Here is a 16090-nt window from a genome sequence, read left to right as displayed (position 1 = left end):
AAATGCAATTTAACTTGGAAAAGAGTATTCCCTTTCTACCCCATCCCTTCTCCAGTGTGTACAACTCCCTACTATAAAAGGCATTTAAATATGGGGCTACCAGGATAGTTCTCCAAGATAATTTGTATATTTCTGTATTGTACCAAACAGAAACTACCGTTTTTCTTCCCATCCATAAACACTTGAATAAGAAAGCTTATGCAGACCATGTAGGATTCAATGGCAAAGAAACCAGCTGCGTATTGACATTTGCATATGTAATCCACAATATTAGTAAACAAGGGGATATAGATCCTTTCGGCTTTTGATAACATTCAACAGATTTGAATATTTAGAAAACAGAGCAGAAGGTTGCCTTGAGTATGTGGTAAATACAGCTGAATATTTCAGTCCTATTTTGGACCTTTCTCTTTAGGTACTACCCTAGTCTACAGAAAGGTTAATCTAAGTACTTGATGGCTTGTGGAGGGTTATATAGAAAAGTGAGTGACAAAGCAGCAAGTAGAACTAGTGTTTCTAGGTATTCAGATGATGACCAAACCGCTAGATTCATCTTTTTTTTTTTTTTCTCCTTGATTTTAATGCGACAGTTTCACAGATTGTATCACTTAGTGGAGATGTCTTTGCATTTGTGCATCAAACATACTTGGAAATTTACTGAAATAATGGGGAAAAAAAATTACAACCTTTTTAGTGTGGACTAGACCCAAATGTTGATTTCTAATCTTATGGAAAAAATCTAACTTTTTGTTCATGACACTCAATTATGTTTAGAACATTCACTAACTTTAACTTTAAAAAAAAATCTTTTTTGGGCATGAACAAAGCCTCAGAAAGGTAATTATATATTTTCTACCACATTTACTTGCTTGATATGTTAATGTTTCTATTTATTACTTAAAATGAGCTATATTTGTAAAATAATTCATGGAAAAAGCTCCGCTCTCCATTCAGTCTGTTCAGACTATGCACCCTTTGAAACTACTTATTCTTTGGATTGATTTAATGTATAAGGAAAAGCAGTGTTTCTAATGTTTTTTGTAAAAATCCTAAGCTCATAGAACTGAAAATTACATGTATTATTTATTTATATATAATATGCATAAAATATGTATATATATCATAAGCAAAATTGCAATATAATATAATAAATATAAAAATATTGCACATATATATAACTATACTGTGATATATCTGTATCTATGTATCCATATCTCCCATATGGATTCTTAAATGATAATGAATTACATACACCTGTATCTCAAACTTGAAAGTGCTTACACTAAATAGTCAGATATGAACTACAGAAAAAGTCCAAGTTCAATTTCTTACCTGCTTTTTTAATTTCAGGGACAGCTGTCTTCTCATGTGCTTTCTCTTTTTTTCCTGTTTTTTCTAAGATTTAATTAAAGAAAGTAATTTACTATGCTAGAACTCTGAATCATACACTCGAATATGTAGTCAGCCAAGTCCTGGTGGGTACATGCTGAAAAAAGTGTGACTTATTTGGGAGTTTAGTTCAGATTATTCCCCTATAAAATTTGCAGCCAACTAGCCACAGAGCAATCAGCTGAAAATGAAAATTAATCAGTATATGCATAAACTATGGATGATTTGGACCCTTAATAATTCATCAAAGGCTAGGTGAAAATCATCAGTGCATGAATGTGGCACCTTTTAGCTTAAGCTCCAGTAGCAATGAGATCATTAAAAAATAATGAATGACTTAAATATTTTCACATGAATCCTTAGTGGATTTTAGATGCTTCCTGGGAATGAATTATCAAAATATTATTTAGATGGGTATCATGGCTTTGCAGTTTAGTCACTGCAAGTTTCAATTGTGATTCTATAAAATAAATAAATAAAAGAATAAATTTAATGCATTTTTGGAAAGTGGTGTACCATGAACCTAGCAATATCTTCCATGAGTTTTGTGTACTGCAGTATCACTTTGTTTTACTATATACTGACTCCATTAAATTGTCTAAAAAGCCCATAGATGGCCACCAAAAAGACGTTTTATTTGTCAGAAAATAAGTTTAGAATATATTGGACACGGAACACATAAGACAGATACTGAAGAAGTAACATGCAAATAGTGACTAAGCAACTAAGAGAAGGACAATACAGAGCCAGAACCATAGGATTAATACAACAAAAAACAAAGAGAAATGAGCCAGGAGTGTGAGTAAAAGCTGAATAAGGCCAGTGAGAAACATTTCCAACTCTTACCTTTCATTTTCGTTTCAGTCTTACTTCTTTTTTCATCAGTCTTCTTCTTTTCCTCTTTTCTCTCTAAAAAAGGAAACAGAAGTTCAGCTGACTACTTTTACATGGATATACACACACAAACCCTTATGTTTGTATGTGTATACACATCTGGGATGGGGTTCCTTCACCAACTGCAGTATATTTAGATTTGATAAGCAGGTCATTTACTACCAGCAGCTCAGAAATACAGCTTAATACTCTGAGTGAATGTGGTGCTAAGGGTAGAACTGGAACAAGTATGTTCTCCAGATTATTACTTAAGTAACTACTAATTCAAGAAATTATGCCCATTAACATGGTGAAACTAAGAGTTGTTTGTGGTGACTCCATAGCCATGCACCTGTTCTGCTTCTTTTGCTAAACCGAACTGAATGGCAGCAAAACTTGAAAGTGGTACTCGGGAACAAGCGTAGAATGTCATGAAAAGCCTGCATATACAATATGTCTTTATAACACCTTTTATGAATCGAATCTTTGAAACTGTCATTACAGGACTTCAGTTATTCACAGAGAGCTGCTGTTAAAACATCACCTACAAAAAAACATGACTTGCTCTTTTAGAAATATTTGCCTCTATTTTGTCAATTAAAGAATATTTTTCCTTATTTTACAACAAGCTACAACAAATTAACTACTAATTTCATTAATGTGTTTAATTAGAAAATTGAGAGTTTAGCAAAGGATATGAGGAAGCTGTAATTCTTACTTTTCCTTTGGGAAATGAATCCCTTTTTTGATGGGGAAGAATACAAGAGTACAAGAGTAGCTAAACTAAGTGCTTCTTTAATTACTCATCCATAAAAAGCCAAATTTGTTACCTTCAGCTTGTGCTGCATGGCTTTGGCTGTTATACATAGTGGAACTAAAATTTTGTGATATTTTACTGTTACATATGTGGATAAGAAACCAAGTTTTACTATCTTACAAAAGAGAGAACCATAAGCCTTAAATTAAGTTTTTTCTTTCCATACCCTAAAAATATTTAGGGTATGGAAATCTTTTCAGATCCAAGAAGCAAATATACTCCTATCCTTGCGTAAAATTAACATGAAGATAAAGGAAATATAGTAAAAAAAACAACTTACTTTTCACTTCTTTAGGTACCACAATAGACTTTTCTTCTGCATGGAAAAGTATATACAAATAAGGAAAAAAATTAAAATCTGTACAGCATCTTCCTAAATCAAAATAAATATGTTCAAGTTTGATTTCTGAAAAATTTAAAAATTGCTGGCTTTACAGAGTACATGAATTCCACAATCTGTCCATGGTTGTTTCCTAAATTTTTTATTTTGCCTATCATGAAGGCAATGTATTTACCAATATTCAGGGTCTCCCCAAACAACACTTGTACTGATTTTCTGACTATAGGATTTAACATTAAGCATAATATTGATGCGTTACAGCTCTTTCTTGTTTTAAACAGATTTGTTCAAGACTTTTTCCTGGCTGTTGTCTTCAGAAAATGAAACAGAAAACTCTTACATGCATTCTGCAGAATGTTTCTCCCAGTGTTTTATATGCTTAATTCTTCGGGAGTATGCTTTGTGATACTCAGGTTTCTTAGGCATGAATAGAGCATTAGAGCTGTGTTCATCCTCCACTAACTTGTTTGGAGCTTCATTTTCTTTGATATTGGAATATTTTTATTATTGGGCATCTCTAGGGTTCCAAGGAGTCTCTCTCTCTCTCTGACATGCTGTTCCAGAGACTTGTGCTAGGAACTAGGATCTCTCCTCAAAACGGATTTCACAGAAACTGTTCCATGGCTCCACTTTCCTGTACCACCTGACTTTTCAGTGTTTAATTTCCACATGTAATGTTGATCTTTTCTGAAATGTGGTTTGTTTATTTATTTGCTCACTCTACCTGAATTAACCCAATCTGTTAAACATACAATTGTGTCAGTTACTGTTAGAAAAGAGTTTCCCTCTTCCTTTGTTCCATTAGCCTTTACTCTAGTAACAGTAGCCTGAAGTGCTACCAGTACTTCTGTAATTTCCATTTTTCCAGTTAGACTGATTTTTTTTGCTTTCTTATACTTCTGGTGATGCAGAGGAACAATTTGAAAGCCCAGGTCTTTACAACAAATAAAATTCTTTTTAACCCAAGACCATTTCTGCCTTTGAATTTCTGGAGTTTGGCATGCTTCCGGGGTCCAGAAAAGCCACATGAAATCTGCCTTGAATTTCATAGCAAGGTTCAGAGCCATATGTGTCTTGAGAGCCATGAGCTGAGCCATTGAGCTTTGAGAAGTACAGCTTTGTATGGAACCTGTACAGGAAGTAGTGGGAATTTTTAATGCAAATAACCTAAAGCAAAGGCAACTACATTCCTGGCTACAGAGTCTTCATTGCTGAGTCATTCTACCAATTAATACCACTGACAAAATTTTCTTTCATCAAACTCTCAAGCTGCATTATTCAAAACGTCCAGGCAGCCTAGAGAACATCTGTATTCATTACGAAATTTCTGGAGGACAATTACATAGAAGTATTAAAAGGAATGTGGCCCCTATTTCCCATTTGCACTGCCTAATTGCAAGATATGCACTCTTGGTCAAGTTTGAGAAGAACAGTCACTGGGCTTCCATTGACATCTCAGCTGCTCCATTGCCGTCCCTCCCAGATACTACTGACAGAAGTTTTGGTAAATGAGAGCGATAGACTTGGTAAATGGATATTATGGAGAGCTATTTCTGATTTAACGAAGTGATCCCATTTCTGGAATAAATTTATTTCCTCCCAATTTGAGGAGCTCACGTTTAGGATGTTGCGTAATAAGTGTATATTTAACACCAGCAAAACTTGTAATTTCTGAATCAGTAAATGTAGTGGGCTTTCTTCAGATATGTACACAGCTAAATTAAGAGGCAGAGCAAGTAATTAAATAGGAACTTAACAAGTCTTCTGTGCTGTAAAATATGAACCTCATCTGTTAATTGAAAGGACTTAGTTTTTTATCTAAGAACAGTAACAGAACTACAAATGACCACGGATCAATTGCATAAAGAGGGATCATAATATCCACAAACTGTGGGTTACACACGGAAACACAAGGTGCTTTTGATGATTCCACATTGATGACAATATGGAATTCAAGTGCAATTGAACATTGAAAAATCTATTGTTATTGCTCCTGCTTTTAGGTAATGTAACTAATGGTATTTTTTTTTCACCAGCAGTGCTAGTCCTAAACTAGGATAGGATATAAGACATATGGGTACAAAAAGACCTCATCTTCAAAAGCCTGCAATATCTTTACAAAAATGAAATAGGGATATATGCAGCTGGGAGAGTACATGACAGAATCAGGAGTGCAAGGCAAGCAATGGACTTTTCACTTAGTCAAGGCTTTTTTTTTCTGTAGACTCTTGTAGAAGTTGAGCTTTATGTAGTATAAGAAGTAAAGTGATCATAAGAAGTGTGAATTAAAGCAGGGATGTACTACTGAATGGGAAATTCAGGTAAAATTATTTTCCTGGGTGAAAAATAAAAAGAAGCAGCATGGAATAGTTTTCTTGAGAAGTGACTGGATTGAAGAGAACAGCCTTTAGAGCAAAGAAACATCTAAGATGGAATTACTTATTTTTGAATAAGGGGTGAAGGACCGAGGCCAGTGGAAATCCAAGTAAGATTCAACAAAGACCAAGAAAGAGGTGTTTCAATCTGAATTGCTTTTATTCATCTTGGACAATGTCTTTGTGTTGTTCTCATTGAACAGCAACTAATTCTTGGACAACAGTGGGAGAGCAGATAACAGAAGCATGTTAACAATGCAGCACTTGAAAACAGGCCTTATGAGACTGGTGTGCTTATGGTGCCAGCACTGAGTGGAATCTAAATTTAGGGATGCTCATGAGTTACTGGGCATAGTGTCATGGGAATATTGCACAGGAACTGGAAGAAGAAGGTACTCTAAGATTTTCTTCTCTGAATTGCTCCTGATGGTTCATGTGCTTATGGAAAGACTGACTCAAAGAAATTGTCAGCTCATCACATCCCCTCTGAGAAACTGAGGTAAGGAGGGAAGCAAAATACAGCCACGGATTCCTTCTTGTGGAGAGGTATGCATACAGCAAACACTAACTAGTGGGACTGAATGCCAGAAGTTTGGAGAAGTTTTGGTTCACCTAAGCTTTCTTAAGTTCAGATACTTATACAGGGCTTATCCGCATTTATCTAAAACCCTGTTACCAGGAAATCTCAGGAGAAAAGCTCTTGCGAGAGACTTTGGATACTGCCTGACTTTGTGAAATATTACCGCAGCTTTTCTTGCCTACTGATTCTCATCCTGGAAGGACTAAAGAGCAACAGAGATGCATGTATACTCACTCACATATGACCAGAACAAAACATTTACATAGCTTTTCTTGAGAAACAATAATTCAGACTGAACACAATAACTTCATTCCAGCTGAAACTTTATTCTGTTTTTCTCCAAGCAGCTCTGTACATCTTAAGCTGTCACTGACATAATTTTAAAAGACTATTCCTTATTAATTTTGAAGAGATTACAGTTGTTCTTTGTTTTACTGGTGACTGAAATACTTTCCCTGCTGAACTCATTAAAAGTTTTGCTGTTGATTTCAGTGGAATTTGAATACCCTTTTAAATATTAGAATACCTGCTTGTGTTTCAGTTTTCGATAATATTTCTTTCCCCTTTGTGTTTTGCTTAGAGTGGAGCCTGACCGTGATTGGTCAGTTGCACTTTTGATTCTAAACAATTTAGCACATTCACACAATTTAACACATTCACACAATAAGGCCACTTTAGGGTTACAAAACTTCTGGAGGAGTAAGAAACAATGCAAGGAAATATTTTTGCTTAGTTTAGGATGCAGTGGAAACCCATACTTTTAAGATTAAATCTAAATTTCAATTAAAAATGTACCTCAGCCCTCTCTTCAAAAAAAAAAAAAAAAAAATCCCTTTCTGTGTCCTTGTTGGTCCAGTTATTTTCCCTATGAGAAATAATTCTCTTTAGATTCAGTCAAACTACTGAAAGGTCAAGAAAGATCAAAGAAACCTAAATAATATTAATCTAAAGTTCTTAGAATTGCTTCTTTTAACACACAAACATATATACTCTCATACACACTCATATGCTCTCTCTAACTTACAGGTGAATGCTTAGGCCAAAATGAAGTGCATTTTTTTGCAAAGCTCTGTTTAGGTGGTACCTTTTTTTTCAGCAGAGTAATTAAATACAATTTGTTCTCATATTGAGCAAGGGAGAAACTATTTGGGCACATGGATAATTAGAGACATAGCAGAAGTCCTAGGCAATTTCTCCAGCTTGACTCTGTTTTTGAAACTGCTTTACTGTTTTCAAATCCCAGTCTGAAACACTATTTGGCAGCTGTGAAGATTGCTTGTGGAGATATTTTTGAGGTCTGCAGAATCTATGTAATAGCAGTACCATGCTTGAAATTCCTAATGTTTTCATGTGACCTACATAAATGTTTCTCATTTCTTCCTGTAGTGATTATAGGCTCCTTTTTCATGGCTCTGTTGAATTAAGCATCAGAACTGTTTGCTAATAGCATGAGGCCATATGTTGCCCTCACTAAACAACACAGTGGGGAGCAAAGGGATAAAAATACCAGTGCAATGAAGCCAGAGCATGCATGCCAAGAGAAAAAAGAGAGGGCAGGCCAACTTACAAGACAAGACCAGCAGCAAGAACTCTGCTGGACAGTGGTCAATGGCAAATACGATGCAAATATGATTTGACAGAGAATTAATTCCCAGGGGTACACTGACTTATGGTACAACCTTCACTAGCGAGAGCCAAACCAACAGAGATAAGGCAGCAGAGTTAGCCTTCTCCATCCTTATGACTAACATTCCTACTAGGCAACATGAATCAACAGCAGCACCAATTGTGTTACCAGTGATGGTAAGGATATTGCTGCCACTTTTTACAGGGTATGCTTTTTAGCAAGAATGTCTGTGCTTTAATAATGGGATGATGAGGTTATGCAGGACCTCCTCTGCAAGAGTTTCCCTTTTCTTTCCAAAGAAAAATAGAATTGCTATCTTTGAAAGCCCAGAGAATCTCAACCAAGTAAGTATTTTCCATTTGCAGGTACAACATATGCAAAAGATTATTGCATTTCTTTAACATTTAAAAAGCACTTGAAAAATTAAAATAATCTTCAGAGCTATTTATTTGTATTTTATTGGATAGATATTTTGGTGAATATTTACATTAAAATGTGCAATCTAATAAAGTAAATTGTATTATTATTATTAATGATAAGACAAAATAATTTTGTCTAATCAAAATATATATATCTTCATAAGTATTTTTCTACATTCTAGTAAGTTTTTTTCTAATGTCTGTTTAACTTTTTGTATTTTATGATGGAATAAAAGTGGTACAGAAGAGCCTCATGTCATTAAGGAAAATGTCAAGGGCTTTCTGAAACCATGAAAATTTAGGGTTTTTTTCATCATAGCTAAATCATTAGAATATAGTGCTTAAATGTCTAATTTAAATCATTAAATAACTCACTTTGGAACTTTGTTCATATTATTTCAAAGGTTTTACTGTCTTCAGCGCAGACTCATGGAGATGTAGGGCCCATGTTTCTCAAAAAACCTTGTTAAGCTATATATAATGTCTTGAAGCTAACTAAACTGTTCCATCTAGATTAAAACCTAGCCTGTTGTGTTATGCTATTTCTCATAACGCTATTTTTCTCTCTATTTTTTTTTTAATTCTTTCTAGGATTAAAATTTATCAGAAAATGGATTTTTATCCACAATTCATGTCAATATTATTGAGAATATTCTAAATTGGAAGAAATTTTTCAAAATTGTTCTTTTTGGAAAGGTTTTTGTTTTATCTTGAATCAATGTCTTTCACTGCAAGGATTTTTTTAAGGGTAATTGATTTTATAGTACAAAAGAAAAAAAAATTTTTTTTTATAGAACATTCTTTTTACAGAAGAGAAGGCAGACATTGACAGACTGTACAGAAGCAGATTGATTTGTACAAGATTTATACACTTCTATACATCAAGGGAGCTTTGTCAAAATTTGTATTGACTTTAGTAATTTAAATATTCTCGGTTATATCCCATAATATTATATTCATGAACAGAAATATAGACTAGAAATTCTTCTTAAGATAGCCGGGTAATGTACATTCAATACAGCAACAAACATAGATGCAGTTGCCAATTTAGCATCCACAGGAGTTTTGGAGGAAGTTAAACACATTTCACAGCAATTTGCTTCATTTCATTCTGCAAAATTTGTAATTAGAGGATTCAAACAGTGACCTAGAAAAAATATTTTTTCCTCATAGGTTCCATGAAGATGCTACAGAAACTTTAATTTTTTTTTTTTTTCTAAAATATCAGCAAGATGGCAATGAACAGCCAGTATACTTCAGTCAGAGAAGGGGGATATTTCAGAGCCTGTCATGATGTATTAACAAATCAGAATGGTTATGATGATGACTCTTCCGTGATCAATCCTCTCCCACTCAAAGATACAAGCACAGAGTTCAAGGACAATATAACCTGGAAAATCATACTCTGATACAATGCCGTTCAAAGGTTTTTCATGATACAGGGCTCTTCAAAGTGATACAAAGCAAAGCCTGTGTGAGATCATATGTAATATTCATTGATTCCTTCCACCAGGAGAAACATTTTGATAAAGGCTTCTCACAAAGGTGCTGTGATCTTGTGAGAAAGCAAAGACAGGCGATTCTGAGACAATTAACATGAAGCCTTACAGATAACTAGCTAAGCCTGAGCTTAGTTTTGACATTTCTTGTCTAACTGCAGCATCTTCCTAAGAGATTACCCTGCCATGTCAGAGAGCACAACATGAGAGGACTCTCAGAAAGGAGAGTCCTTCTTACATGAATGGGGAAATGGAGGAAGCTAAAAGCTATGTGAGCTGAGTGAAAATGTCAAGACCTGAGGGAGAGGATCACAGAGAATCAGTGTACACTGCAAAGCAGTTTTAGGATGCCAGTGAATAAAAAATACAAGAAATCTAGAGTTAAAAAGGTGGAGAAGACTACAGTCAAGGAAGAAGAAGCATATTAAAGTCAAAGTTCAGGCAGCCAAGGAAAACTGATCTGTTCAAATTACAGGCAACACCAGTGTCCTCCCTAGATGGCAGCATCAGAGTGTCAGCCAAGCTGAGAGCACTGCTTCCAAGTCCTTGTGAAAGCTCCAGAAAAAGATAAGATAAAGAATTTAAAAGTTATTTCACTTCACAGCTTACCAAACAAGGTTTCCAAGCTTGAAACTTAGGTAGAAGTTAGGTATTTCTCTTCACTAATTTCCTTTTCCTCTTTCTCTTTTTTATTGTTACAAGACCTTTTGTTTTGTTTTATTATTCTCTTCTCTTGGAGACCTGAAACTTCAAGCTCTTCATTGAACTTTGATGGTAAGATCTTTGAAAAGAGCCAAAGAACCGTGAAATAGGAGAGCAATGATCTGTTCTTCTTCTTTCTGACTGGATGAATACAAAGCATTTTGTGTTTTGACCAGGAGATAGCTGAAAATTTCATCTCACACACACACATAGTAGCAGAGCATAGTACCTGCAGGGTATTGGATACTATCCAGGAAAAGCTTTCTATTTGAAAATATCAAATAATCTAAAAATTTTGGAGATATCTGGCACACATACTACAACTAGTTTCACCTTATCAGAAAACGAGAATGGTCCAAGATTACCTAAGAAAGAAGTGGCAAAACAGAGCAAAAGTGAAAACATATCAATCTAGAAAAAGAGTAAATTCTTTCAGCCTTCACCAGCGGTATGATTATGTATATAGTGTCTGGCTATCAGCGAGTTGGAAAGCCCAGGGTATAAATAGACTGGTTCCATAAATTTTCTGTGTGTTAACCATTCTGTTACTTCCTACAGTTTTACCATTTTTTTGGAACTTTTTTTCTGTCATAGGCTGGACCAGCCTTTCATGTTTTAAGTGCATTTCTCAGTTAATAAATACTTCTACTTATTCCCTTTTTTGAGAATGTAATGAACTACCTTCAATTATATTTATGATAAGAAGGATCTTTTATTTCAATCGGCCTCTTTGCCTGATCAGGGATATTTAGTGATGTACCAGTCATAAAGGTATGTAAGCACTAAGAGGTCACATGCAGATGTCTCTAGCTGTTTCTGAGACTTATATTTCCTTACCTAGTCCTCTTTTTCCCTTCTGACATTGTGCCAAATATTCCTAAAAATGACTTTTTTTTTTTTTTTCCCCCAGGGCTGAAATAAAGCTTCAGGGTTTAGGTTCCTAAAGGCAGTGTGACATATTTTTTCATGTACAGAAAACATAGAATAGAACAGTATAACAGCTTTTCAAAGTAGCATTTTACAAGTAATTCGGCCTTCTTTGTTTCCTCTAAATCTCTTGCATGAGCAGTATTGTATCCTAGTGACCAGCCTTGAGCTTTAAAGGGAATTCACTTGTATGGTTCTGAGCAGATAATCTGCCCCCCACAATTTGTTTGCCAAATGGGTGTCTAATTTACATTCCCAATTACCTCAATTGCACACATAAATGAGCTAATGAAACACACAAATGTGTAACTGGTCATAAAGAGTCATTTCTAAGTGCAATTGCAGTAATTGCATGCTCCTCATGATTTTGAAAATCAAGAACCTAATGTTAATTTAATGCTAGTTCATCTTGTATAACAGTTATATTTAAAGCAGAAGTTTATCACTCAGCAAATGTGGCAGTCATGTTCTATTATGTCTTTTTTCCATTACGGTTAATTGGTGGATAACAGTGTTTAACATTGCAGTGACTTCTTTCTGCTGATAAGCAGGGATCAGGCATTTTCCTAAAATAAACAGGACTGCAAATCTATTTATATACTATACTGTGTCACAATAACTGCAGTTTTGTACTCCTTTAAACAAAGTGTTTAAAAAGAAATATTCATTTGAGGTAATGAGATTTTGGGGAAAGAGATAATAAGTCACCTAACTATTTTTGTCCAAGTGTTCTGGTCACAATAATAACATCACAGAAATATCTAATTAATGCTTTGTTTTAGTCACAGGTCCTGCCAAAATCTAACTCTCATTTTCTGTTTCCAAATGCAGTTAAATCTTGTAGCTCTTGTTACTTATTCTGCTGCCATCCCATTTGTTTTTCTCTTAGACTGCAATTTCTTTCTGGATAGCATAGAACTAAGACCTCTATAAGAGAAATTAAGTGCTGTGGTGTGACTAAATGACTCTGAAGTATCATATGAAGACTTCTATATAATTACATGAAAAGAATCATGTATTATTAAATTTGTATTATTAAATTGCATGGTATAAAGACTAAGAATGTGTATTGCAGTAGTAGTTCTAAGTCATTGGATGTCGTCCATTTTAAATTAAAATGCATTTTTTAACCAATTTACTATTATGGTTAGACTATAAACAAAATAATACAATAGCAGGGATTATGTTTTAATCTTCTGAATGTAAAATCTGACTTTGTATTTTTCTTTTAGTCATTTTAACAATAGAAATAGTGTTGATAAATGCAGATCCGGAAATATTATGTTCATTATTGCAGATAATGCACAGAAAAATTACTGAATAACAATAGCTGAAAGAGTAATCCAAAGTATTTTAAGAGGATAAGGTTGATTATGTTTATAGTTAGATAACAACTTATGGTTGAACATCATTCAAAGCATTTTATATATTAGGCCTCAATTCTGTAATCTGTTTCACTCAGGAAATCTCACAAGCCATCTGTGGGACTACCATAAGGAACACTCAGGTATTGTGCATATTTCAGTGTACCATTCCTGTCCCAACCCTAATTATTTGATCAGCTTTGTAATATAGGTTATGCTTACAAAAAATAAAAATAAACAAAAAATCCATTTGGACAGACAGTCAAGTTAACGAGAAGAAGCCAATAAAAGTAGAAAAACTTGCCTTCAATAGCTGCTGGTTTCTTTCTTGGACTGTGTTCTAGAAGAAGACGAGGTGGTACAAATTCCTTATGTCCTGCACACAAGCATACTGGTTAAGAAGCATAGAAAATGTATTCACTAACAGGTTGAGCAGTTTCCCTGGGAGGCTGAACTCGCTTCAAAATTGCTCATGTTTAAAATATTACACTGAGCATAAAAGCTATTATCTTTCAGACACCTTAGGAAGGAAATGTATTTCTCAACAAATAGAGTAATTTATTTTTAAGAGACACATTTGAAATCAATGAAGTCCGGGTGACTCAAACATATGGTGAAATGCTTACAGTTTTATTTTTCTTCATTAGACTCAAAACTGAACTATAATACTTTGCTAATAAGCTTACATATTCATGATGCCTCTTCTACACTAAAGGCTTATTTTTTTCTGTCAAACAAATGATCTTCAGTTGTTCCCTCAAGTCCACTTATTATGAACTCCTTGAAACACCAGCAAAAATTATGATGTTTCTCATCCTTAAGGATTATTCTTAATTAGGCAATACCAACCAATACATCACACATTGTAAACACTGAGGTCCTGATTCCAGCTGCTGGCTGAAACACCTCTGCTCTCTCAGAGTGTTCAACTGGGACTCTTTGTACTGTCTCAGCCTTTGAGCAGATATCATGCTTTATAACATAGCATTTTTCACTTCATTTCTCCCAAGATTCACAAGCAAATTTAGTGTACTCTTATTACTTATGCTTATTTTCTGTTTTCTAACATGTTTGCAGTCTCCTTATTTCCTTTTAATTCGTTTCTCCAACATTTATTCTCAGTAGCTATCATTTCATTGTCATTGTCATTTGAAATGTACATTTTTTTTTGTGACATAAGAAATAAAAATTAGCTAAATACAATTACGCACCAGCATACATTCACTGCACCAGAGTCCACATGCAATCAGGCTGTTAAATCTCAGCTCCAGCTCCATGTCAGAAGCTCAAAGCCATGCCTCATGCTTGATATAGACTCAGAAGAGAAATTAGGATCTTAATGGGCCTTGGAAACTGCAGTATCTTACTTACTCCTCTCATTTTACGAAGGTATGTGTACTCAAAGGGAATGCATGAGAAAAACATCATCTTGGAGACAGAAGTGGGATTTGAGCATCATGGTCTTAATGTTATTGCATCTCATCAGCATATGTACAATTGCAGGTATGTGGTTTAGTTCATGCAGTAATTTGTATAAAATACCATGTACAGAGCTGCTCAGACTTGACTCATGTACCTGAGCTACTGAGAAAATGTTGACACATTGGTAAAATCAATGCTTGAAGGTGCTTTGCAACAAATAGTAAAAATCTTAGGTTTTACACATAATTCCTGTTTTGGCAATAATCACAAGTGGACATTTACCAACCTCATAATAGAATAATTATAGCCTTAAAATGAATGTTAGGCAAACTTTAGGAATCTAGGTATTTAGCTATGATTTTCCAAACACTTTATGTCTTAAAAAAAAAAAAAAAAATCTTGAAGTTGCAAACTGAACTAATGAACCACTGAACACTTTTTTTACCAACCACAATACAAAAGTTATATCCATAACCTTTGTCAAAATACAGAAACTTCATCAGTTGAATTTCTAGTTCAGAATAGGTAATCCTATTCTTTCTGCTAGGTTTGATCAGACTAAAGATTTTTTTTTTTTTTTTTCCCCCCCCTAAACTAGATCACCTATCCCCAGGTAGGAAAACTGATCATTTTATAACTTAAACTAATTGTTTTGTGTGAGAGATGATAAGGAGTAGTGGCTCAGAATGTTGAGTAGATGAATAATGAAGAAGGATAGCCAATAATTTGGACTGCAGTGTACTATCTGCAGCGTGGGGCAATGGTCTAACACCTCTAGGTCAAACTGTAGGCTGGCTCCATTATCTTCTTGTTCTTTGCTATAGCAGCAGTTCTCTAATGATTGCACCAGTGTGAGTATAATGCCAGTACGGTACCACTTACTGCTAATGACTTGTCAAGTTCTATTTTATAGTTTTACAAGTTTTAAGAAAATAATTTATTTCATGCAAATTGACCACATGATCCAATAGGAGAGTGTTTTAAGCACAAAAAGCTTAAGCTTCACAGATCAAAAACTTTCCCTTAGGCCAAAATGTTTGTTCTGAGCAGGTTCCTATCCACTCTGATAAAAGGCTTCTTTAATGTTTCCATGTCTTATTAAATGTCTCTATATTCACTTTGATGGGATTGCAAAGGACAGTAGCTGAATAAATATTTTATTCATTCTTTTGATGAAATATGTTAAAGGGGATAACCTAAGTCAAATTTCTTTTCTTTTCCTTTTTCTCTCCTCTTTAAGTTATAAAGCACAAGTGGTTTTCTGTGGTACAGATGACTCATAAATAGAAATGAGGAATTGGCTTTAGCAGATCAGACCGCTAGGATTAATGGTGTCTACTATCTTGACTCCAGCAGTGGCCAATTGGACACATACCCATGATGTAAATGAGAGGAAGGCAGGATGTTTTTAATTCTCCCAGTGGGCAACAAGATTAGTCCATGAATCATGAGAACTCATTATCCAAATTACCACTATTATTATTGGACATACATTTATCTGAGCACTGCATTGTATTTGCTTCTCATTTCAAATGTAGACTTTACTTTTCTACCATGAGATAAGCTGAATAAGTTTGTTTAACTTTCTTTTTTTTTTACTTTTTTTTTTTTAAAACTTTTATTAGGGTTTGATTGCTGAAAAAGACATTATTGCAAACACAAAAATGGGCACACATTTCTATGCTTAATCTGTCCATACAGTTGTTGTTCCACAACATTTCCATACCTAATCTGTCCATGCATTTTTGCTACAGAT

At 34.5% G+C, this 16090-nt stretch overlaps 1 protein-coding gene across 1 annotated transcript in view; it reads right to left on the bottom strand.

Annotated features, from left to right (window-relative positions):
* Window positions 1–2149: 2149 nt before the first annotated feature.
* LOC114068164 (triadin-like) overlaps window positions 2150–16090 on the bottom strand; it is a 66288-nt gene continuing 52347 nt past the window's right edge. The window contains exons 10-12 of the mRNA XM_027904082.1: window positions 13217–13288; window positions 3360–3395; window positions 2150–2298 (exon numbers count right to left, since the gene is read on the bottom strand). Coding sequence (XP_027759883.1) covers window positions 2150–2298; window positions 3360–3395; window positions 13217–13288 — 257 coding nt within the window. The remainder of the gene's footprint in view (window positions 2299–3359; window positions 3396–13216; window positions 13289–16090) is intronic.

This window comes from Empidonax traillii, unplaced genomic scaffold (assembly GCF_003031625.1).
Source record: "Empidonax traillii isolate 1590-97213 ecotype Southwest subspecies unplaced genomic scaffold, ASM303162v1 scaffold1007:size422511, whole genome shotgun sequence".
NCBI lineage: Eukaryota > Metazoa > Chordata > Aves > Passeriformes > Tyrannidae > Empidonax > Empidonax traillii.
Note: the sequence above shows the minus strand (reverse complement) of the source record. Positions and strands in the feature narration are given on the sequence as shown.